Here is a 25132-nt window from a genome sequence, read left to right as displayed (position 1 = left end):
GGAAAATGGGGATTAACTGTGAGCCTCACGTGGGACGACCTGATTACCCTGCATCTGCCCCAGCGCTTAGAACAGTGCTCTGCACATAGTAAGCGCTTAACAAATACCAACAGTATTCAAAATCCACTGACTTGATCCTCTGAATTAATAGTAATTATGGATTTTCAATATCTACCTACCACATAGCAAGTACTGCGTAAGCGCTGTGGGGGGACACAAGGTAATCAGATGAGGCTCTGTCCCTGTCCCACATGGGACCCCCAATTTAGGAGGTAGGGAGAGCGGGTGAATTATCAATGCTCTGCCACCCCAGAGAAAATAGTGGTCAAAATTATAGTGTGCATACACAAAGGGTTTGGCGTTTGAAGTTTGTCATGTTTTAAAAACAACTGCCCGGTTTAAATTTTAAAGCTTGCACTTTCTCCCATATATGAAAGCATTCAGTCATGGAGTAGAACAGATACGTTCCGGGCAGTTGTTATTATCATCATTATTGTTATTATGGTATTTAAGTGCTTGCTGTGTGTCAAGCGCTGTTGTAAGTGCTGGGGTAGATACAAGTTAGTCAGGTTGGACACAGTCCTGGTCTACCATGGGGCTCACAGTCTTAGGAATAATGAACTGATGGGCTTTTTTTTTTTTTTTTCCCTTTTTAAGGATTCAGGATGGAGGTCAGCAATCTGTCCAGATTACTGTCCGAATATGTATGAAGAAATGGAGACCTTGACCAATTTACTGCAGTCCGATATCGGTCAAGATATGCGAGTGCACAATAGCACGTTTCTGTGGTTCATCCCTTTCGTTCAGTCCATCATGGATCTTAAGGACTTGGGGGTGGCGTACATAGTGGAGGTCATTCACCATCTGTACTCGGAAGTCAAAGACGTCCTGAACGAGAAAGTGGCACTGTGCGACAAAGTCACCGAGTTTTTCCTCTTGATCTTGGTGTCGGTGATTGAACTGCATCGGAATAAAAAGTGCTTGCATCTGCTGTGGGTTAGCTCTCAGCAGTGGGTGGAAGCGGTGGTGAAGTGTGCTAAACTTCCTGCCACGTCCTTTGCGAGGTTTGCAGAGAAAAGCGCTGGAAATTGCCCCAGAGTCACCTCAACCATCTCGGGACTGTCTCTGAATTCACAGCCGTCTAACTCCGTCCAGCACGCCTGTGTACTCCTAATCCGTAGTATTCTCAGGGAAGGTTATCAGCTTGGACAGCAGACTGTTTGCAAGCAGTTCTTGGACAAACTCAATTTGCTCCTGCGGGGAAACGTATCCCTTGGTTGGCAATTAACCAGTCAGGAGACTCAAGAATTGCAAATGTGTTTAAAGCAAATCGTTAGAAATATAAATGTTAGAGGGCCAAAGGATGCCACTTCTTTGGACCAGACTGTTGTCTGTAAAGCTCAGCCTCAGGTATCCGTTAAAGAAGAAAGCGAAATTACAGGAGAGTGGACGAGAAACGACAAAAGTCCAGTGTTTTCTAAAAAGCAGTGGAAAACCGACGTGTATCCGAAGCGAGGAAGCCCATCTTCCCGGAGAGTCGGTGCTTGCGAAGAGGATCTACTGGGAGTGGGTCTTGGAGCATCGGAAAAAGATGGTGGGCTCCCATCCGAATCCTGCTTAGCCCCTCTTAAGGAACCTTTGGCCAAAAGATCTCGAGATCGTGGAATTTTTGACGGTGTGGCATTGGAGGCACCAAAGATTGCTCAAGGGATACATATACTCAAAGACTTTGCCTCCAGAAACGGTACAGACAAGGCAAGATTTGAAAGCAAGGTACCTGGCTTTTTGGGCATCGAGTCAAGGTCTGAGTCTTCTGAAAATGTATTTAGGTCAAATGAGAATTCCTGTTCCAAGAATGAGGATAACAGAAAAAACCCCAAGCTGAAACCTAACATCCAGAAGGATGATTTGTGTGCAAAATTATTTCAGGTAATGAAACAGTGTCCCAGAAAAATTAAAATGGCAAATCAGTCTGAAGAGGCAGAGGCAAATGAGGGGCCATCAAGCGTTGGGAGTTGCCGCCCCAAGAAAGAAGCTGAAAGTGGAAGAGAGAACGCGGTCACTCAGAAATCAAGTTTAGACGATTGTGTTACTCCAGAAGATGCTGAAACCGAAGGGGGAAGATCCAGAAATGACACCTTATTCATTAAAGAAGAACCAAATGATGAGATACACTATTTAGCGCCTCCTAAAAATTGTGACTGCTTGCAAGAAAGTGATAGTGAGGATGAAGATAAAATTTCACATGAAGTAATTGGGCAAGCGCCACAGCAAAGTAAGTTTTCACTTGAAAAATATCTGAATAGACAAGAAACAAGGACTGACGATCTTTCACCTTCTTTTAAAAGTAAAAGTAATGGGAAAGAAACAAATGAGTGTGTCTGTTCCGTTCCACGGAAGGCGATTAGAGAAGTCTCCGCCGTAAGTGTCATTGTCAGCCCCTCGAGTGCCCGTGTCACTGAAGACCACGACAGAGAGACTCTCATCGCCTACGCCAAGGGTTTGAACCTTCTTTCAGATTCGGCACCGGAAGATTCGCCTCAGCTGCAAAACATTAAACGAAAAGTGAAAGATGCGGTGAAATGTGCCATGAACGGTCAGAGTGACGACTCCGTTTCTAGCGTGGAAACCCCCAAGGATCAAATCATTATAATTTCAGATTCCTCTTCTGATGAGGAAAGGGCGCTGACTGTTAAGGAAGAGATAAAAACCGCGGTAATAGACATTAAGAAAGGAAGTTCAGAGCCGTGTCCTTCGGCGTCTAACGGGGAGGATGAACTAGAGGCCCAAGAGGGCTCAGCATCACCTTTGGAGTCTGAGGAATGCGATTCTCAGATGTTTGAGTTCGAAACCCAAGAGCAGGTGTATTCATTTTGGCAAGACTCTGAAGCGTCTGGCAAGAATGCAGAACCCGAACGGGGTACCCGTTTGATTGCCACTGGCACGCACTCACTGGAACTGTTAAGTGACTGGGGTTACGAAACGGATTACATCTGCGATGACATAATTGAAAAAGTGGTAGAGGATATGGAGAAACATTTGGAGCCGCTCACTAGTAGTCTTTCCCCTGAGGAATGTGATAAAATCGAAGTGAAGCCTGGAAGTCATCCATCTGTAAACCCTACGGCTAAGGACCCCGAAGGACCGCTACCTAACTTCAAAAATATAGGCCGATCCAAAGTTTGTTCTACCGCCGATATGGTTAAAGGTCGTTCCGACAGTGATGTGGCGGCCAGCACTTCTGCGTCTCCTCTGTCAGTGACTCCCGGTTTGAGTAAGATCGCAAATGGAAATCCAGGCGCGGTGTTTCCTTCGAGATCCATGCCCAGCCCCTATTTCACCAGCAAGGAACCAGCTTCTAAAAATCACAAGAAAACGGGCGTCAGACAAAACAAAGGGCAGAATAAAACCCTGAATAAAACTTCTTCTTCTAAAGAGACTCCTCCTTGCCGATCCACTCCTGCAGTGGTTCCCCCCAAGAAGTTTCGCCAGTGCCCAGAACCGACTTCAACAGTGGAAAAACTGGGTCTGAAAAAGAGACCCCGCAAAGCATTTGACTTATCCCAGCGGTCTTTAGATAGCCTGGCCAAGTTACGTAACTACGGCCAGACTGCAGGCGCAGTCAATAGTCATAAAAAGCAAAAGGCAAAATTAATTTCTCCCCAGGCTCTAGTTATCAAAAATAATAAAAAGCTGTTGGCGTGCCAAGACCTGCAGTTTTTCAGGCAAATGAAATCCGAACCCAAAAAAAATCGGAAGGGACCCGCGGCCAGCCGAAGCGGAAGTTTTCCAAGGGCCCTGTCGAATCCAGTCCCGGCACCCGCAGCGCGTCGACAGTCGTCGTCTGGAACTAGAGACGGTTTCCAGTCAAAAGTCGAGCTGGTCTCGAGCAGCGATGGAAAAAGGCAGAGAGAGGATTCAGACACGGAAGCGGTTCACACCGGCCGTGTCTCTGAAACTGTTAACGGTTCCGCCGACCCTTCGACAAATCAAGAGGCGCTTGACTCCAGGGTTCACTTGATTCAAGCAAACGAAGCTCTCGTTTCTTCCTCCGAAGACCATTCACGGGGCTCCTTTTCGAGCGGAGGTTGTGGTTTCAGAAATGACCTCGAAGATCAAGTTGATCGTCAGGCCCCGCTGAGTTCTGGTTCTGAGATGAGTTCCAGAGAAGCAGAATCCAAACTGAATGACAATAAAGAGGAGTGTAATTTATTCTTGACACAAGCGGACACGGTCGATATGGAGTTATGCTCGCAGATGGAAGACTTCGAAGATTTTCAGGGGTTCCCTGAAAACGAGCCGAAGGAGGTCAGAGACGATCCCCAGCCTGGCTCTTCCAGCAGCGTAAAGTGTAAACACAAAGACTGTACAGAGGCGGTTGCGAACCCGGGAGAGAGCTGCTCCGAGCATTCCGTAGTCGAAACCTCGGATGAACATCTTTTTGCTAAACCAGCCGTGCCTATGTTACCGCTGCTTAAAACAGCCAAACCTCCCACTGCTAAAGTTTTCAGTTCAAGCAGCACTTCCCGGAATGCCGCCTTCTCCAAAGATTTAGAAAAGTCTCCAAAGCTCCCGTTACCCTTAAAAAATAAACCAAATGCGGTGAAGCCAACGGCATCGAAAGTAACAAAACCAACTCCTGCTTTTGCCCAGAGATCAGCGGCGAAGCTCGATGAGGAGAAGAATCCACGCAACGTTCTTCAGCCGTACAACAAGCAGACCCCTAGTTGTTTCGGCAGACCAGCTCCTCCGGTTCAGCGCGGGCCCAGAAATCCTTATCCTCTAGTAAATTCCTTTGCCACCCAGCAAAGTTACTATAACTTATTTCTTAATGAGGTCCTGAAATGGAAGTATGAAATGTTCAAAGACGTTTGCCAGTTGGGACCCCCGGCAAGCCTCTGCAAGACAATCTTGAATCCTGTTCCCATCAGCTTCCACAACTATGACGACTATTTTCATATTTTTTTCCCCTTGATGATCCTCAACACCTTCGAAACGGTAAGTCTTTCAGTTCCAGCCTCATCGGTCACCTTTTCCGTATCAAGCAGTCGAATTTGAGTGCTTACCGTCTGCAGACCACTGTACTAAGCGCTTGGGAGAGTACAGTGTGACAGAGTTAGTCCTTGCCGTAGAGAAGCTACAGGCCTTAGAGAAGCAACACGGCAGTGGAAAGAGCCCGGGCTTGGGAGTCAGAGGTCATGGGTTTGAATCCCGGCTCTGCCGCTTGTCAGCTGGGTGACTGTGGGCAAGTCACTTCACTTCTCTGTGCCTCAGTTACCTCATCTGTAAAATGCGGATTAACTGTGAGCCTCACGTGGGACGACCTGATGACCCTGTATCTACCCCAGCGCTTAGAACAGTGCTCTGCACGTAGTAAGCGCTTAAATAGCAACATCATTATTATTATTATTGTTACAGTGGATAGAGCTCGGGCCTGGGAGTCAGAAGGTCATTGGCTCTGCCAGTTGTCTGCCGTGTGACCTTGGGCAAGTCATTTCACTTCTCTGTGCCTGTTACCTCATCTGTAAAATGGGGATGGAGACTGTGAGCACCACGTGGGACAGGGACCGTGTCCAACTCGATTTGCTTTTTATCCACCCCAGCGCTTAGTACAGTGCCTGGCGTATAGTAAGCAGTTAACAGATATCATCATTGTAACATCCTTTTTCTCTCTCTGCTGTTTGTTAGCTTATAGCTGAGGTACCTAGTTGCCTCGTTCTTTTCTAGTCTTAGAGGGAAAATTCCTGGATCTGTGTATTTATAATAATTATGGTTTTAACCAATTTACTGTTCATTCAATAGTATTTATTGAGCGCTTACTCTGTGCAGAGCACTGTACTAAGCCCTTGGAATGTACAAATGGGTAACAGATAGAGACAGTCCCTGCCCTCTGACGGGCTCACGGGTCTCATCGGGGGAGACGGAGAGACAGACAACAACAATGGCAATAAATAGAATCACACTGTTCTAAATGCTGGGATAGGTTCGAGGTAACCAAGTCGGATACAGTCTCCTCCCACACGGGGCTCTTAGTCTGAATTTAGAGCAAAAATGAGCCCGTTGATTAACGTTTCTCATTAAGCGTCGTCGTGACAGCAGCGAGACGCGGGAAGGAAGTGGCTTTTTGAATCAACGCAGGGCCCAGATTTAGCTGTCATGAAAATGAGGGGGCCGTTAGCGTCGGCGTGTGCGGGCGGCGTATCAGCGAGGGCGGTCGGGGGGCAGAGGTCAGGCAGCGCCCGACCAGTCAAAGAGCCACGTTGATGGCGTTCTTGCTTAGCCGTGGTTCGCGACGGGAGGAAAGAGAAAGTCAGCGCTCGCACTGAACCATTTCAGTGACACAAGCTTGGGCAGTGTAGCTTGCCCTGCCGAGTTAAAATAACCGAAAGCATGTATGTGTGTTTCCTGTTGGCAGCAGCCTGACCCAGCAGGGGGTGCCTAATAATAGCAATAATAATAATTGTGGTGTTTAAGTGCTTGCTATATATGAAGCACTGCGCTGAATGCTGGGGGTACCTCATCATGTCCCAGATGAGACTCACATCATTTAAGTGGGAGGGAGAGCAGGTATAGGATCCCCAGTCTTCACGTGAGGTGACCGAGGCACAGAGAAGCTAAGGAACGTCGCCTGAGGTCACACAGCAGACCAGCGGCAGAGCTGGGGTCATTGATTCATTCGATAATATGTATTGAGCGCTTACTTTGTGCAGAGCACTGTACCGAGCGCTCGGAATGGACAGTTCGGCAACAGACAGACGTAATCCCTGCCCAATGACGGGCTCTAATCCGGGGAGACAGAACGGACAAAAGCACGGTCAAGAGAATCAAGGGGATGTGCACCTCATTGACAAAACAAATAATAATGTTGGTATTTGTTAAGCGCTTACTATGTGCAGAGCGCTGTTCTAAGCGCTGGGGTAGGTACAGGGTCATCAGGTCGTCCCACGTGAGACTCACGGTCTTAATCCCCATTTTACAGATGAGGTAACTGAGGCACAGAGAAGTGAAGTGACTTGCCCACAGTCACACAGCTGACAGGTGGCAGAGCCGATTATTTTATTATAAAATAAATGCATTTATATAGAAATAAAATAATAAATAAAATAAATAAGGTAATAATCTATACAAATGAGCACAGTGCTGAGGGGAAGGGAGAGGGGGAGGAGCAGAGGGAAAGGGGGCTTAGCTGAGGGGAGGTGAAGGGGGAAAGGGGAAGGGAGCAGAGGGCAGAGAGGGAGCAGAGGGAAAAGGGGTAGCTCAGGCTGGGAAGGCCTCTTGGAGGAGGCGAGCCCTGGTCCTCTCATTCCCAAGCCTGTGCTCTCCGTGATCCCCAAGCACACACTCCCGAACCCTGGTTGCTGGTGCTGGTTGGAACGCCCCTTCCCTGGGGCTTGTCTGAAGCCTCCGGGATGGAGGTAGCAGGTTCGAGTCATGGGTCAAGGGGCGGGGGTTGCTCTCCTTTGTTCTTGAGGTGGCGCCCCTTATCTCCAGTCGACGAATCGATCAACCGGTGGTATTGATTGAATGATTCCTGCATTCAGAGCAGTCAGCCGTATCTGTCGAATGCCCACTGGGTGCAGAGCAGCGTACTGAGCACTCGGGAGCGTTCAGTACAGCAATAAACAGGCACGTTCCCTGCCCACAGCGGAGAGGGGGAGACCGACGTTAATATAAAGAAGTAAATTACAGGTAGTCATTCCATTGTATTTATGGAGCGCTTACTGCGTGCAGAGCACTGTACTAAGCGTTTGGAAAGTACAATCCAGCAGTAGAGGCAATCCCTGCCCACACTGAGCTTTGTACGTAAGTGCTGGGCAGGGGAATAAGGGGAGCAAGCCAGGGTGACGCAGAAGGGAGTGGAAGAAAAGGAAAGGGGGGGGGGGGGATCAGTCAGGGAAGGTCCCTTGAAGGAGTTTTGCCTTCACTAAGGCTTCGAAGGGGGGGAGAGTAATTGTCTGAGAGGGGGGAAGGCATTCCAGGGCAGAGACGGGACGTGGGTGGGAGGTTGGCAGTGAGAGAGACGAGGTCGAGGTCCAGCGAGGAGGTTGGGCTGGGCTGTAGTCGAGTTAGGAAGAGACGAGGTGATTAAGTGCTTTATTCGATAGTATTTATTCATTCAGTAGTATTTATTGAGCGCTTACTATGTGCAGAGCACTGGACCAAGCGCTCGGAATGGACAAATCGCTAACAGAGACGGTCCCTGCCCTTTGACGGGCTCACGGTCTAATCGGGGGAGACGGACGGACGAGAACAATAGCAAAAGATAGAATCAGTGGGATGAACATCTCATTAAAACAATAACAGATAAATAGAATCGAGGCGACGGACATCTCATTAACACAATAAATAGGGTGATGAAAATCTATACAGTTGAGCGGACGGGTACGCTGCCCGAGGGGAGGGGAAGGGAGAGGGGGAGGAGCTGAGGGAGATGGGGGCAGAAGAGGGTTTGGCTGCGGAGAGGTGGAGGCGGGGCGGTAGTGGGAGTAGAGGGAGAAGGGGAGCTCGGTCTGGGAAGGCCTCTAGGAGGAGGTGAGCTGTAAGTAGGGTCTTGAAGAGGGGAAGAGAATGAGTTCGGCGGAGGGGAGGAGGGAGGGCGTTCCGGCACCGCGGGAGGACGCGGCCCGGGGGCCGACGGCGGGACGGGCGAGAACGGGGGACGGCGAGGGGGTGGGCGGCGGAGGAGCGGAGCGTGCGGGGTGGGCGGTGGAAAGAGAGAAGGGAGGGGAGGTGGGAGGGGGGCGAGGGGATGGACAGCCTCGAAGCCTAGAGTGAGAAGTTTTTAAAGCCAGTGATGAGAAGTTTGATGTTTGATGCGGAGGTGAGCGGGCAACCACTGGATGCCCTTGATGAGTGGAGAAACACGTCCTGAACGTTTCTGTGGAAAAATGATCTGCGCACGTGGGAGTGAAGTAACGGACTGGAATGGGGAGGGTCCAGGCGGCGGGGAGGTCAGGAAGGAGTCCGATATAGTAATCAAGGTGGGATGGGATCGTCGATTGTACTGACGCGAGGGCGGTTTGGATGGAGAGGAAAGAGCAGATTTTAGCGATGTCGTAAAGGTGGAACTGACAGGCTGTGGCGGTGGATTGAATACGTGGGTTGAATGAGTGAGAGGAGTCGAGGATGATGCCAAGGTTATGGGCTTGTGAGACCGGAAGGATGGTGGTGCTGTCTTCAGCGATGAGAAGATCAGAGGGACATGGGTTGAGGTGGGAAGATAAGTTCCGTTTCCGACCTGTTAAGTTTGAGGTGGCGGGAGGACATCCGGGTAGAGATGGCTTGAAATCAGCAGGAAATGCGAGACTGCAGAGAGGGAGAGAGATCGGGGCTGGAGATAGAGATTTGGGTATCGCCCGCTTAGAGGTGATAGTCGAAGCCATGTGAGAGAATGAGTTCTCCAAGGGAGCGGGCGTAGATGGAGAATAGAAGGGGACCAAGAACTGACCCTTGAGGGAACCTGTCAGAGGTTGGGAGACAGAAAGTAACCGCACACGAGCATCCAGAGAGATAGGAGGAGAACCAGGAGAGGACAGTGACGGCGAAGCCGAGGTTGGGTAATGATTCCAGCAGAAGAGGGAGGTCCACGGTGTCGAAGGCAGCCGAGAGGGCGAGGAGGATCAGGATGGAGTAATGGCTGTTGGATTTGGCAAGAAAGAGATCATCGTTGACCTTTGAGAGGGAGGTTTCTGTGGACTGAAGGGGACGGAAGCCGGATGGGAGAGGGTCAGAGAGAAAATTGGAGGAGCGGGTGTAGACAACTCCCTCAAGGAGATGGGAGAGGAATAGTAGGAGGGAGATGGGTTGGTAACTGGAGGGACCCATGGGGTCAAGGGAGGGTTTTTTCTGGATAGCTGAGATGTGGGCAGGTTTGAAAGCAGTGGGGAAGAAGCCATTGAAGAATGAGCATTTAAAGACGGCAGTTAGGGAGGGGGAAAGGCAACTGTTTTAATATAGGTTTGAAGGAATGGGGTCGGACGCAGAGGTAGAGGGGATGGATTTTGAGAGAAGGCAGATAACCTCTAGAGATACTGCTGGGAAGATAGAGTTGAAGGGGGCGGGGATGCTGGGGAGACTGGGGAGGGGCAGAGGAGATTTTAGGGAGATCGTGGCTTGATAGTGTCAATTCTCTCAATAAAATAGGTGGCCAGGTTATCATGTGCAAGGGATTGGGGGCGGGAAGGGGATTTGAGGAGGGAGGTAGACGTTTGGAGCATCTGGCAAGGGCAGTGAGCGTTAGTGGCAATGAGGATGGAGAAGTAATTTGGCTAGACAGAGGAGAGGACAGAGTTAAAACACAACACACAAGGATAAATTTGTGTCAAGCAGTGTTTGAAGCGCTGAGGTAGATAGAGAAGCAGCGTGGCTCAGTGGAAAGAGCCCGGGCTTGGGAGTCAGAGGTCATGGGTTTGAATCCCGACTCTTCCCCTTGTCAGATGTGTGACCGTGGGCAAGTCATTTCTCTTCCTCTGTGCCTCAGTTCCCTCATCTGTAAAATGGGGGTGAAGACTGTGAGTCTCACGTGGGACAACCTCATTCCCCTGTATCTCCCCCAGCGCTTAGAACAGTGCTCTGCACATAGTAAGCGCTTAACAAATACCAACATTATTATTATTATTATTACAGGTTGATCAGGTCAGACATAGTCCTGTCCCACTCGGGGCTCCCAGACTATGGAGGGAGAACAGGTTCATTCATTGTCGTGTTTATTGAGCACTTACCGTGTGCAAAGCATTGTACTAAGCACTTGGGAGAGTGCAGTGTAATAACAGACACATTCCTGCCCGCAATGAGCTCACAGTCTAGAGTTTGAATCCTTATTATACATTTGAGGAAACAGGCACAGAGCAGAGAAGTGACTTGCTGAAGGTCACGCAGCAGAAGACTGCAGACCCGGAGATTGGAGCCTAGATCTCTGATTTCCGGGCCCGTGCTTTTTCCATTAAGCCCACAGTGCTTCTCAGTATTCCGTTTAAGCACTTACTCGTTCATGTATCCATCTTTCCATTCTCTTCTTCCCATCTGTTGTTTTTTTTTTTTTTTTAATTTTGTGTCTGTCTCCCAGACTGTGTAGTATCTGAGCACAAGGATCGTGTACTCTCCCAAGTGCTTTGGTTACCACTTTGCCACACAGTAAGCGCCTAATAAATACTACAGATTAATCGATGAAGAAGGGGGATAGAGGTTCATTATGCTGTTTTAGAAACTTTTCTGTTTATCTTCCTAACTAACCTGCAAACTCCTTTGACTCTACAACTTATGTTCCCGTGTGTTTCCAACCACATAGCGCAAAACGGGCTCTGACGTATTAACGACGATAGTAACGTTAATTCACGATGTTGGGGTTCTGGTTCAGATTATGGAGTAAAGCAGAAGGGAACTGTAGATCCACAGTTTCAGAATTATGCAGGATCAGGCTTTCGTCCTGGTTGACTTTGTTGAAAATTGCAAAATGTGAGTTTATGAATTACCCCGTTAATATTTTGTTTAAAATAATGGAAGAGTATTGAGGAGCAGTGTGGGCTATTGGGAGGAACGTGGGGCTGGGAGACAGAGGACCTGGATCCTAATCTTGGCTCCGCCACTTGTCTGCCCTGTGACCTTGGGCACCTCACTTTAACAACAATAATAATAATTTGTGGGATTTGTTAATCGCTCACTGCGTGCCGGGCACTGTGCTAAACACTGGGGTGGATGCAAGCAAATTGGGTCGGACTCGGACCCTGGCCCCTATGCGGCTCACAGTCTCAATCCCCATTTTCCAGATGAGGTAATTGAGGCACCGAGAAGTGAAGTGACTTGCCCAGAGTCACTCGGCAGACGAGTAGTGGAGCCGGGGTCGGTACCCGTGACCTTCTGCCTCCCAGACCTGTGCTCTGTCCACTACACCATGTTAACTTCTCTGTGTCTGCTACCTCGTATATAAAATGGGGATTAAGACCGCGAACCCCAAGTGGGACGTGGACTGAACTCCAACCTGATTAGCTGGTATCTACCCCAGTGCTTAATGCAGTGCCTGGCACGTAGTGAGCGTTTAACAGATGCCATTTAAAAATAAAATAATCCCTAGATTCATTAAGGCGAATTGCTTCAGTAACTACTCTGACAAGCTTTAAAAAATACCCCTAGAACTGATTGCTGTATTTTGGTGACAGTACAGACCAGGTGGAAAATAGCCTTGGCATGCCAACGAACAGCTTAAAATTGTGCAGATGTTTGGCGATGCCCAGGTGGCCCGAGCAGAAGACAAGTCAGTCAGTTAGTGATATTTACTGAGCACTTAACTGTGTGCAGAGCACTGTGCGGAGCACTTGGGAGAGTACCTCACAGCAGTATAAGTGACTGTCATCATCATCGAGTGATATACTGAGCGTTTACTATGAGTAGAGCACTGTACTTAGCACTTATTCTCTAGAGGGCACGGTATGCATTTCCCCTCATTCCCCGAGCACACCTTTGCCCATCATCATCAACGGCACTGATATTTAGTGAGCGCTTACTGTGTGCAGAGCGCTGTACTAAGTGCCTGGGCAGCGTGGCTCAGTGGAAAGAGCCCGGGCTTGGGAGTCAGAGGTCATGGGTTCGAATCCCGACTCTACCCCTTGTCGGCTGTGTGACTGTGGGCAAGTCACTTCTCCGTGCCTCAGTTCCCTCTTCTGTAAAATGGGGATGAAGACTGTGAGCCTCACGTGGGACGACCTCATTCCCCCGTATCTCCGCCAGCGCTTAGAACGGTGCTCTGCACGTAGTAAGCGCTTAACAACTGCCAACATCATTAATACAGTACGACGGAGTCGGCAGACACATTCCCTGCCCGCAACGAGATAGCAAGCTTAAGTGTTTTTTCTTACCCTTGCGGCAGGTTAGAATGCTGACCGTTAACGGATTTCTTGGGTTCGTCGGGTAACTTCGACTTTTCAGAAACCAGTGGCTTCTGAAAGTTTTCCTCTTGTTAATTTAGCATTTTGTTGTCACAGGTGGCTCAAGAATGGTTGGAAAATCAGAAGAAAGACCATTCTTACCAGCTTCATTTACGAAGCTTCTACAGCGGCGACATCAATTCTGCAAAGTTTTTGGGTAATTTCTCACTTGCAGGAGGTTTTGAGAAGGATGTGATTAAAATCTTTGTATTTATTAAGTGAATTAGGTTGCCGTTTAAGTATTCTACGGAAGCAGTTTGGCCCAGTGGCAAGAGCACAGACCTGGGAGTAGGTCAGGATTTTAATCTTGGATCTGCCACTTGCCTGCTGTGTGACCTTAGGCGGGTCACTTAACGTTTCAGAGGCTCGGGTACTTCAGTAAAATGGAGATTCAGTTCCCGTTTTCCTTCCTACCTAGGCAGCCAGTCAGTCGATGGTATTTACTGAGCACTTCCTGTGTGCAGAGCACCGTACCGAGCGCTTGGGAAAGTACAATATCCCAATAAACAGAGCATTCCCTTCCCACAACAGACTTACAGTCTAGAGCGAAGGGAGACGGATATTAACATAAATAAATTAAAGATACAAGGCCTACCTGGGAGCCCCATGTAGGACAGGTGTTGTGTCTGACCTAATTAACTTCTTTCTACCTCAACACTTAGTTTAGTGCTTTGCACATAGCAAGTGCTTAACAGATGCATTTATTATTATTATCGCTAAGTCATGACTTTAATGCCTCCCTTATTGGAAAGATACTTAAGCTCCTGTACTGCCGATAACTTAGGATAGTAATGAAGGTATTTCTAATCCCAGCTCTGCAGCTTGTCTGCTGCGTGACCCTGGGCAAGTCACTTCACCTCTCTGTGCCTCGGTTACCTCATCTGTAAAATGGGGATTCAGACTGCAAGCCCCACGTGGGACTGTGTGCAACCTCATTAGCTTGTATCCACCCCAGTGCTTAGTACGGTTCCTGGCACATGGTAAGCACTTAAATACCATAATTATTATATTTTTAGGGCGACAGAGGCTTGGTACTCCCGTCATGTCAGTGGGTGGGACCTCTGGTCAAAGTCAAGGTCAGTGGGAACTAGGAATATCCACTAAGGCAGGGGAAGGATAGTTTCTGATCGTGTCTGATTAGCTTAACCTACCCCCACTGCTTAGTTCAGTGCTTGGCACAGAGGAATCGCTAAACAAATACCACCCTTACTAAGGAACTTCATGGAGCTGGAGCCGGGCTTCATGGCTTCTTCACGGCTGGTCTTAAAAAAGAAGTTTCATCAACCGGACAGTCGGTATAAATTGACATTTTTCCAATATTCCACTTCGCAAAATGGGGCTGGGAAGGGATGAGACTGTCTTCCATTGGACAAATAAAGCGCGGGTCGCAGAGTGACCTAGTGGATTGAGCACGGACCTGAGAGTCGGAAGGAATAATAATGTTGGTATTTGTTAAGCGCTTACTATGTGCAGAGCACTGTACTAAGCGCTGGGGAAGATGCAGCGTCATCAGGTTGTCCCACGTGGGGCTCACAGTCTTAACCCCCATTTTATAGATGAGGGAACTGAGGCACAGAGAAGGTAAGTGACTTGCCCACAGTCACACAGCTGGCAAGTGGCAGAGCCGGGATTCGAACCGGATTCCGTTGCTGGCTTTGCCACCTGTCTGCTGTGTGACCTTGGGCAAGTCGCTTCACTTCTCGGTGTCTCAGTGACTTCATCTGTAAAATGGAGATTAAGGCTGTGAGCCTCATATGGGACATGGACTGTCCCCACCTGAGTAACTTGTATCTCTCCAGCGCTTAGGACGGTGCCTGGCACATAGTAAGTGCTTAACGAATACCATAAGAAATAATTTCACTTGAGGAACTTAAAAAGTATTAACTCAAGTTGATAGTCAAAACCAGCCATGGCCATGTAGTACTTTTATTGTGATCTGGTGGCAAGGGGGAAGATTTCTGTTGCATTAATGGTAACTCGTCTTCAGAAATTTTGCAGTTTGATTTTTGTGATACTTCTGATGGATCACATATAGTAAGCACCTTAAAAATATGTATAGTTCAAGTGATAGAGATATTTAATTGCTTACTATCAATCATTGGTACTTTCTGAGTGCTTACCATGTGCAGAGCACTGTACTTAGTGCTTAGAATTGTACTACTGATAAAAATTTTGGTATTTAAGTCCTTATTATGTACCAGACACTGTACTAAGTGCTGGGGTGGATGCAAGCAAATCCGATTGGACAGAGTCCCTGTCCCATGTGGGGTTCACAGTCTCAACCCTCATCTTATAACTGAGGTAACTGAAGCACAGAGAAATGAAGTGACCTGCCTGAGGTCACACAAGAGACACGTGGCAGCGCCTGGATTAGAACCCGTGACCTTTTGACTCCCAGGCCCGTACTCTAACCATTAGGCCATGCTGTATTCCCCTGTACTAAGGCACAAACTATTTGCCAAACACCAGGAGAAGTGCTGGCATAGATACAGTACACTCAGAACAGATGCAACCCCTCCCCAGTGTAAGACTCACAGTCTAAAGGGAGGGAGAACAGGTATTTAATCTCTCTTTTACAGATGAGGGCACCGAGGCACAGAGAAGTTAAGTGACTGATCCAGGGTCCCACAGCCGGCAAGTCGTGGAGCCAAGAATGGATCCCGGGTCTCCTGACTCCCAGTAATGTGTTCTTTCCACTGGGCCATATTTGCTTCTTGCCGGGCCATGTTCCATTGTTTTCATTTCATCGACGTAATAAAATTTGAATTGCATCAACTTGGAAGCACCTGCCACTTTAAACCCTCTGATTACCAGAGGGAGCTTACGTGAATGGGAGGCGTGTTATGCTTACTGACTTCCTTTTCATTGGTTTGTTTTATAGTTTACGTTAAGGAAAAAGACATGGCTAAACAACTGTACCCCAAGGAGGATGATCTGATACTTTTGGAAGTACCTGGAGGGATAAGTGGTTTTGCTGCAGAAAAAAATGAAGTAATACGTCACCCAGTGTATCACATTGCCTATGTTTCCCAGTTTACACGCTCTTCAGCCAGTAAGTATACTGGTTTTAAACACTCGTAGGAAAGTGCTTTATTAGTAATGTTGCGGGCAGGGAATATGTCTGCTAAGTCTTCTGTTTCGTACTCTCCCAAGTGGTTAATACATACTGTGCACATAGTAAGCACTCAATAAATGCCATTGATTGATAGTAATGCTATTTATTGAGCACTTGAGTGCATTGGATTAGGACAGTACAACAAGCATAAAATAACAGTCCCTGATCCCAAGGAGTTTATAATCTAACTTGGGATTAGGAAACAGGCATTTTGCAGCCAAGTACTAGGAAATGAGACCAGAACTCTCTTTCCCTTCCCAAGGATGTAATTTCTTAAACTATTTTTTTCTTATTAGTATAGTATTTTTCTTATTATTTCTGTCTTCCAGTTTTTCCTCCAGCTGTTCTCCACTGCACAAAGCCCATTATTATTTTTTTCCCCAGGGATAAACTCTCTTTCTGTTTTAATGTTACTTTTCTGTCCTTCAAGTCTTGGATCATTGAGCATCTCTTGTGGATCATTTCCAGAATACAGTGTCCGACTATCTGTTGCTTGTTCAACTTGGCTTCCGATCTTTTTCTGGTATTGTCATCACAGGGCAAGTGTAAATTTAAGTTCCTTTTCCAGGACACTGTGATTCGGAATCTTTAATGGACTATAAAGTATTCCTACTGTCTTTACCACCATCTGTTACTTGGGGGTGATCCTTATCTTTTCCCCATGTGGCTTAAATGACTTTTTTAATATGTCCAGAGCCTAATTTCCTCTTTGCTTTATGAAGGCGGATGAGTAAGTATCGTGGCAACATAATGAAGCAATGAGTGGCAGATTTCATCCCAATATATATGACTTTACAGAATGAAATAGATGGACTTGTACTATCTTCACCATAGGGTTTGTGATAAAGTCGTCTCCTCCTTCCATACTAGATGCCTACTGATTTTAGCAGTGACTGCTGTTAAGCATTAATGTCTTTTTTCTTTCTCCCCAAAATAGGGCATACGGATCGGCAGGTTATTTGTAGCGTTGCCATTCAAACCAAAAGCAACTTGACGAGTTACCTAAACCAACCGGTGAAATGCACCATTATTAGTTCTCTGGTGACTACGCAGCGGAAATTCCGAGCTTTGCTCTCACTGAGTCGAAGTCCTCTGGCCAGTACAATTATAAATCCAAACGTCTCCGACTTCTGCCCCCGGGACTCTGTGAAAGCAGCTCCTGAGAAGACAGTGAGTAGTCGCTACACGCGTGGCCCAGTGGAAAGAGCACGGGCCTGGGAGTCGGGGAACCGGGGTTCTAATTCCGGCTCTGCCAGTTGTCTGCCCAGTGACCTTGGGCTAGTCACTTCGCTTCTCTGTGCCTCTGTTTCCTCATCTACGAATCTTGAGACTCGATACCCATTCTCCCCCTTACTTAAACTGTGACCCCCGATGTGGGACAGGGATTGTGTCCATCCTGACTAACTTGTATCGGTCTGTCCCAACTTAGAACCGGGCACTTAACAAATACCGTAATAAATAGTCAATGCTATGAATCCATTGCAGGGTACTCCTTGTATCTAGAGGCAAGGGCATTTTTATGAGATGGTGCAGAAATGTGATTTTTTTTTTAAATGGCTTCTAAACTCTGTTAGTACTTTTTAGTAAATAAGATTATCAGAGTCACCTTGGTAGAGAAATAAGGTTTTTCTGCAGTAGTATGAAAATGCGATGCAGGCCCCGATTACTATAATAATAATAATGTCTTTCCAACCCGTTATGGCTAAAATGCAGTAGAATTAGGAAAAGCCTATCCAGCATCAAAACACGTCTAGACAGTGCAACACAGTGTAAGATGAAACGGGGAGATGGGGTGAGTACTTAAACACGAGTCGTTCCTAATGTGCGGACCTGCCCGTCAATCAGTGATATTTACTGAGCACATACTGTGTGCAGAGCAACGTACTAATTGCTTGGGAGAGTTCAGCACGAAAGAAATGGTAGCTCACAGGAAGCTTACGGACTAGAGGGGGAGACAGACATAAAATGAATGGCTGCTATGTACATAAGTGTCGTGGGGCTGAAGTGGGGTGAATCTCAAGTGCTTAAAGAGTGCAGATCCAAGTTGTAGGCGATGGAGTGCTGAGAGGGAATAGGGGGAAAATGAGGGCTTTGTCGGGGAAGGCCTCTTGGAGGAGATGTGATTTAAGTAAGGGTTTGAAGGCAGGGAGAGCGGTGGTCTGTCAGATATGCAAGGGAAGGGAGCTGTGGGCAAGAGGTCGACGACTGAGGCGAAACAAGGTCGGGGTACCAGTGAGTAGCCTGGCGTTAGAAAAGCAAACCACGCGGCCCGGTTTACAGTAGGAAATCAGTGAGGAAAGATATAGGAGAGGGTGCGCTGAGTCTGTTAAACCTTAACCGTCGGCTTAACAGACGGTAAGGAGTTTCTGTTTGCGGAGGTAGATGGGCGACCACTGGAGTTTCTTGAGGAGCGGGGAGGCGTGGATTGAACAGTTTTTTAGAAAAATGAAACAGTCTGGGCAGCAAAGTGAAGTAAGGACTGGAGTGGGGAGAGGCAGGGAGGTCAACAAGGAGGCTGATACAGTAGTCAAGGAGGGATACGATAAGTGCTCGGATCAGCATGGTGGCAGGATGGAGAGGAGAAGGCAGGTTCTAGAGATGTGGTGAAAAGGAATTACTTATGGGATTTGGTGAAAGATTGAGTATGTGGTTGAAGGCGAGGGATCAGTCAAGTCCGTGGTTACGGACTTGAGACAGGGAGGATGGAGGGGCTGTCTGTAGTGATGGGAAGGTCGGGCAGGTGACAAGGTTTGGGTGGGAAGATGAGCTCTGTTTCGGACGTGTTAAGTTCGAGATGTTGGCGGGACATCCAGACAGAGAAGTCCTGAAGGCGAGAGGAACTACGAGTCTGCCAGAACACAGTCCCGGCATCATGGAAGAAAAGGGGATATACCTTGAATTTATATAGTGCTTTTTTATCATTGAAAATTCTTTCACAACCGTGATCTCATTTTATATTCACATTTTAGGAAAGGGTAGTTGTTTCTGTTGTGCAGAGGAGGAGGCCGAGGCATAGAGAAGTTTAATGAATGACTTGCCCAAACTTCACATTAAGGCAGCACAGAAGCTACAACCCAGCCTTCTGATTCTGAGCCCAGTACCCTTTCCGCTGTCCACGTTGCCTTTCATGCCGTCATCTCTCTGTTGGGACGAGAGAGAAAGCAGGGTGGTCTTGGGGTTGAGCACTGGCCCGGGACTCAGAAGGACCTGGGTTCTAACCCCCGCTCTGCCGCTTGTCTCCCGTGTGAACTTGGGCAGGTCACTTCCCGTTGCTGCGCCTCAGCGCCCTCACCTGTAAAACGGGGATTAAGACTGTGAGCCCCATGTGGGACGTGGACCGTGTCCAAACTGATTAACTTCTATCTACCCCGGCGCTTAGTACGGTGCCTGGCACATAGTAAGTGCTCAAACACCATAGAAAATAGGAACAGTTTATTTTTATTCATGAGCATACTGTGTTTTTGTACTCTCTACCGAAATGGAAAACTTTGTTAGAGCTGAATGAGGCTTTGGACTAAAGATGAAGAACATTCTGAAAATCCTTGTGATAGTACAGGAAAGATGACTGTTGTGGAAACAGTCCATTTGCATCCTTGATGAGTTCAGAAATATCGGCTGTTTAGCAAGTATAGAAGTAGGGTGGGTGCAGGTAGGACTTTGAGGATCTATTTATTCCAAGTTAGGGAATGGCACCGGAGGGGGAAGAGATCAAAACTAGCTTCGTCAGTGTTTTAATGTTTCATCCTTCCCGATGTCGATCTCCAGTCCCTTGGGCCCACTAAAATTGGGAGCCCCCCGAGGGGCAGGATCCACGTCTAATTGCCGCCAATGTATTCTCTCCCTGCGCCTAGTACAGTACGCTGCGCCCAGTAAACAGAGTGGCCTGGTGGATAGAGCGGGGGCCTGAAGGACCCGGGTTCTAATCCCAGCTCCATCACTGGTCTCCTGCGTGACCCTAGGCAAGTCGCTCCACTTCTCCGTGCCTCCGTTACCTCAACTATAAAATGGGGATTAAGACTGTGAGCCCGACCTGGGCAGGGACTGGGTCCAACCTGATCTTCTGCCCAGGCGCTCAGTACAATGGCTGGCACATAGTAAGCGCTTGACACATGCCACGGTAATTACTATTAAGCACTCCGTTCACGCTGTCACTATAACCATTACCTCCCTCTCCCTACGTCACAAAAGAAAACGCGACGAACGTGTTTCACTGCTTTTTGCAAACAGGTCGCCTACCTGAAAGATTTCAACGAAGACCAAAAGAAAGCGATCGAAACTGCCTATAGCATGGTGATACCACATCCGTCGCTCCCTAGAATCTGTTTGATTCATGGACCACCTGGAACGGGGAAATCGAGAACGATTATTGGCCTCTTGCACCGCATTCTGAATGAGGTACAGTATACGTTAGGAGGACGTCAATCAGTCTTATGTCCACTTTTCCACCTCTGGTTTAAGTATTGCAGTTGGACCTCGCTCTGTGTCTCCGAGTGCAAAAAACCCAGCTGTTCTAGGGGTCGGGCCTGGTTATAGACGGTCCCACTCTGATACCAACCCTCCCCTCTGCCACAAAGTAAAACAAAAATACCCCGCCAAACCCAGTGGCGGCCCAAGGGGATGAATTTGGGGTGGGGGAAGGAGAAGAAGACTCTTCTACCCTCCTCCTTCTCATAGAGTTGACTACTTGCTGTCACTCTGCCCAGTTCAAACCATAAAGGGCAGAAGGGTGAAAGAACTCCAAGGCAGGCCCAAGGGTGCTAAAGAAATTAACTGCCCCCCTTTGGCATCGAAGCCGGGTGGCTTCCATTCTGAATGACCGGCAGACTCCAGGCAGTGGGTGACTGAGGTGACGGGGTGGAGCGCGGGAGAGTTAACTTTGATTTATTTTTAATAGAAAATTAAATGCTGTGAACTGCTCTAAAGCCAAGATACACCCTACTCATTGATTTTTCAATGTGACGATAATTTTCAGTGTAACTTAATGAATGGTCTTTGTCTCCGTGTAGGCAGAGTAGGGATTTCCGTAGCACCTTTGGGGTAAATGTTTCCAAAGGGTGCTTCTTTGAAAAACGACGCTAGGTGAATGCAGAACGAAAGTAAGGGTAGTAACGACTTGGCCGAGGAGGTGGTTTCTATTGGAGTGTTTATGAATCAGAGGGGATAGCAGAGAGTATTTTCCTGTGTGAAATTAGTCTCTTGAGTAAGATTAGACTGCCTCTTTTGAAACAGGCCAGGAAACTTTCCAGGATATCACCCACTGATTAGAGTTTTTGAAGACGTAGGACTTCTGGGACCAGGCTTTCCCAGTCCCTAAAGTTTCAATGGTGTTTTGGAGCAAGCTGCCCTCCTGCAGCCTGGGGGTACCTAAATGTGTCTCAGGTGAATGAATGTGAGTTTGGAGAGCCGCCCCCTCTTCTCACTCCATTTGTTTTCCCCTTTCCAACTTAGTTCTCTCCTCCGATCAAGTTCATTTGCTCTCTCCTCATCCAGTCAGTCCATCAATCAATCAGTGGTGTTTTTCTGAATGCCCGCTAAGCACTGGGGAGAGTACAACAGTAACAAGACACATGTTCCCTGTTCTCGAGGTTGCAATTTAAAAGCCAGAGGAAGAATGAGTAAAAGCAGGAAGCTGTTCAAACTCAGGATGAAGCGGCCCCCAAAAAATTGAATGTACAGTAAATATATGACTTTAAAAAAATATACTTGTGTGTAGGAGTGCTTAGATTATAATTAAAGTGCCGCGGATGAGTGTTGGACTGACGCAACTGGCTGTTTTGAATTAACTGGGGAAAGCGTCCTGGAGGAGTAGATGGAATTTTAGGAGGGCTTTCGAGATGAGGTGAACTATGGTCCGGAAGATTAGGGGACGGGGAGATGGATTTGGAAGGCTTCTGTGGAGAGCGTAAACGTCGGAGAGTTTTACTGTCATTTGAAAATGCTCTTTCGGTATTATGTTAGCACTAACTCAGACTCCCCGATCTCATAGCAAAAGCTACTCTATTTTTATCAACAACAATATTAGTGCAGAGGAATGTACTATATGGCGTGCGCACTTGTCTTTTGCTGTCAAATCATCTCCAACCCATAGCGATGCCATGGACACATCTCTCTCAGAACGCCCCAACTCCATCTGCAATCGTTCTGTAGTGTATCCACAGAGGTTTTTTGGTCGGAATACGGAAGCGGTTTACCATGGCACAGTAGAAGTTAAAAATGGGTCCCTGCCCTCAAGGAGTTTATCTAAAGTCAAATTCAATAGACTCGTGTCGTCTTTTGAGAAGCAGCGTAGTCTAATGGAGAGAGCACGGGCCTGGGAGTCAGAGACCTGTGTTTGAATACCGGCTCCACCACTTCTCTGCTGTGTGACCTTGGGCAAGTCACTTCACTTCTCTGGGCCTCAGTTCCCTCATCTGTAAAATGGGGATTAAGACTGTGAGCCCCGAGTGGAACACGGACTCTGTGCAACCGGATTACCTCGTATCTATCCCAGCGCTCAGAACGGTGCCTAGCGCTTAGTAAGCACTTAACAGATACCTTTCTTAAAAAAAAAAAAGAATGAATGAGTCTAAGAGGCCGCAGATGATCAACGTTGCAATAGGAAAAAGAGGAAGAGGGTAGAAATGATAGAACACAAGTAAGCAGTTAAATGAGTACACATAAATAGAAATATATGCTTGAGTGCTAAATTGACAGCAGGGCGTTACATGACTAGGAAAGCAGGAGGGTAGGCAGCTTAACCTCTTGGAGGAGGTCCCGTTTTAGGAAAAGTTTAAGGAGGGGAGGGGCCTGGAATGGCAGAGCCGAGAGGGAAGGCGGGTCCAAGGCAGCGGGAAAGGCGTCAGGAATGGGAGAGTCATGGGTGCGTTGATTGGGAGGAGCACGGAGGTGTGAGCAGCGAAGACGGCAGAGGACAGCTGCTGGAGGACTTTCAAGCCGACGGTGAAGAGTTTTTGTTTCATGGGAGAAGTAGTAGTGAGCCGAGGAGTGTTGTTCCCTAAGTGCTTAGCACTGTGTTCTGGACACAGGCACTCAGTAAATGCTTTGATAACGGTGATGATCCTTTTGATTGGTACAGCTGATCATTTCTTGAAAATGAAGCACATTTCACATACACGTACCTTTTTTTTATGGTATTTAAACACTTATGTGTCAAACACTATTCCAGGCGCAGGGATAGGTAGAAGGTGCCCAGTCCCTGTCCCACATGGGGCCCAGAGTCTAAGAACCATCACTGTGATGCCCTTTTTAAGGGCAGAGTTGGCCAAGTAGGCACCCAAGATCCAGCTCTCACCCTTTTGCCCCAACATCTCTTTGCGTGGGGTCTGTCAGCCCCACCCCAGAAAGGAAAGAGAAGCCCAGTCAGGCTCAGACTCCTCAGCTACCGTAGCTGGGCTGGTAGTGGGGAAAAAGCAGAGAATCTGTGCCATACCTAAACAGTCAGGAGTTATGAGGACCTAGAGAGAGTACTGTTGGTCGGGGGTTTTGGGGGAACCTATCATTTCCATCGGTGACATGGGACCTTTTACGAGCTGCTAAAGCCTGACTAAAAAGGAATTTGAAACTAAGGTTGCCGATCCCCCCCTCTTTAGGAACCCTGGCGGCTCTAAATTCTTAGGTTTGGGAACGAAGATGTCGTTTTCAGATTTCTGCATGCTTTCAACTTTGAAATGTGGCAAGCGAGGCTCATCGTGGCTTTTTTTTTTTTTTTTTTGAATATTCTGTAGACACCTAAGGAGAGACCGGCTCAGAACTTGAACGCCAAAATTAAACGAAACCGTGTCTTGGTGTGTGCACCCTCCAATGCGGCCATCGATGAACTTATGAAAAAAATCATTCTTGAATTTAAAGAAAAATGCCAAAACAAGAAGAGCCCTTTGGGTATGATTCTCTAGTGTTCTTAACGTTTTACATTTAATGACGATAGCATTGGAGGAGAAGTGACGAGTCAACCCAAAGTCCCACCCCTTTTCCCTGCTTGAAGTGTTAGGACCTTGTGTGGGGGATTAGAAACTCGCTGTTCAAAAGGTTCAGTTGGCGTTAGCAGAAACCTGAAATTCAAACTGAGAGCAAGGATGGGCCATTCAGTATAAACAGAAGCATAGTAAAAATGATGAGGTTAGCTGCGTTTTTCCAAAGCCACGAGCTAAATCTGTGGCTGCCGTAATTTTCCTCTAATTTTTTGTGGATTTGCTCAGCCCTTGACATCTTTGAAATGTTTGCTCTAATATTGGATTGGGAGTAAAAAGGCGAGGATGGGGGAATGCCCGTGGTTTCGATTGAATTTATCCCTGCGTGAATTTTATCAACAGGAAATTGTGGAGATATAAATTTAGTGCGACTGGGTCCAGAAAAGTCCATCTCCAATGAGGTCTTGAAATTTAGCCTGGACAGCCAAGTTAACTACAGAATGAGTAAGTCATGTCAAGCTTCTGTACTTTTCCCTACCTGGTTTGCTTTATTAGCCTAGGACACTGATAGTAAATGAAACTGGGAGTCTGTACCCAAATAAGTAACTAGACTGAAATGAGGATTTTCTGGGTCAGGTTTATTTTAAGCGATCACCGTTTACGGGTCTCTGTTAAAATTGTCACCTTCATTCACATTGTGATTTTTGTTCCATTTCAGAAAAGGCCTTGCCCACTCGTGATCAAGATCTTCATAAGCGAAAGGAAGCTCTGGATCACCAGCTGGACCAGCTTTCTCGTCAGCGTGCTATGGACCGATGTGAGAAAGGAGAAAAGGTAGATAAAGCTTCTCGGCTGTGTTGATTTTATTTTTATTTTTTTATTTATTTAAATGGATTTGTTAAGCACCTACTATGTGCCAGGCACTGTTCTAAGCACTGGCTTAGGTACACGGTAATCAGGTTGGATTCGGTCCCTGTCCCACACGGGGCTCACGGTCTTAATCCCCGTTTTGCAGATGAGGTAACTGAGGCACAGAGAAGTTGAGTGACTTGCCCACGGTCACCTAGCAGACAAGTAGTGGAGCTGGGAGTAGAAGCCAGGTCCCGCTGACTCCCAAGCCTTTGCTCTATCTACTAGGCCATGATGCTTCCCACACTGTTTACCTTTTGAGTAGCAACACAAAGCTGACT

General features: G+C 47.5%; 1 protein-coding gene across 2 annotated transcripts in view; it reads left to right on the top strand.

Annotated features, from left to right (window-relative positions):
* SETX (senataxin) overlaps nucleotides 1-25132 on the top strand; it is a 70675-nt gene that overhangs the window by 21445 nt on the left and 24098 nt on the right. For both annotated transcript variants that reach the window (XM_029063101.2, XM_029063103.2), the window contains exons 9-16: nucleotides 658-4998; nucleotides 12978-13077; nucleotides 15802-15972; nucleotides 16973-17205; nucleotides 20263-20430; nucleotides 23760-23913; nucleotides 24345-24446; nucleotides 24661-24776. In XM_029063101.2, the coding sequence (XP_028918934.1) occupies nucleotides 658-4998; nucleotides 12978-13077; nucleotides 15802-15972; nucleotides 16973-17205; nucleotides 20263-20430; nucleotides 23760-23913; nucleotides 24345-24446; nucleotides 24661-24776 (5385 nt within the window). The remainder of the gene's footprint in view (nucleotides 1-657; nucleotides 4999-12977; nucleotides 13078-15801; nucleotides 15973-16972; nucleotides 17206-20262; nucleotides 20431-23759; nucleotides 23914-24344; nucleotides 24447-24660; nucleotides 24777-25132) is intronic.

Source organism: Ornithorhynchus anatinus, chromosome 4 (genome assembly GCF_004115215.2).
Source record: "Ornithorhynchus anatinus isolate Pmale09 chromosome 4, mOrnAna1.pri.v4, whole genome shotgun sequence".
NCBI lineage: Eukaryota > Metazoa > Chordata > Mammalia > Monotremata > Ornithorhynchidae > Ornithorhynchus > Ornithorhynchus anatinus.
This window is presented reverse-complemented; position numbering and strand designations above follow the sequence as displayed.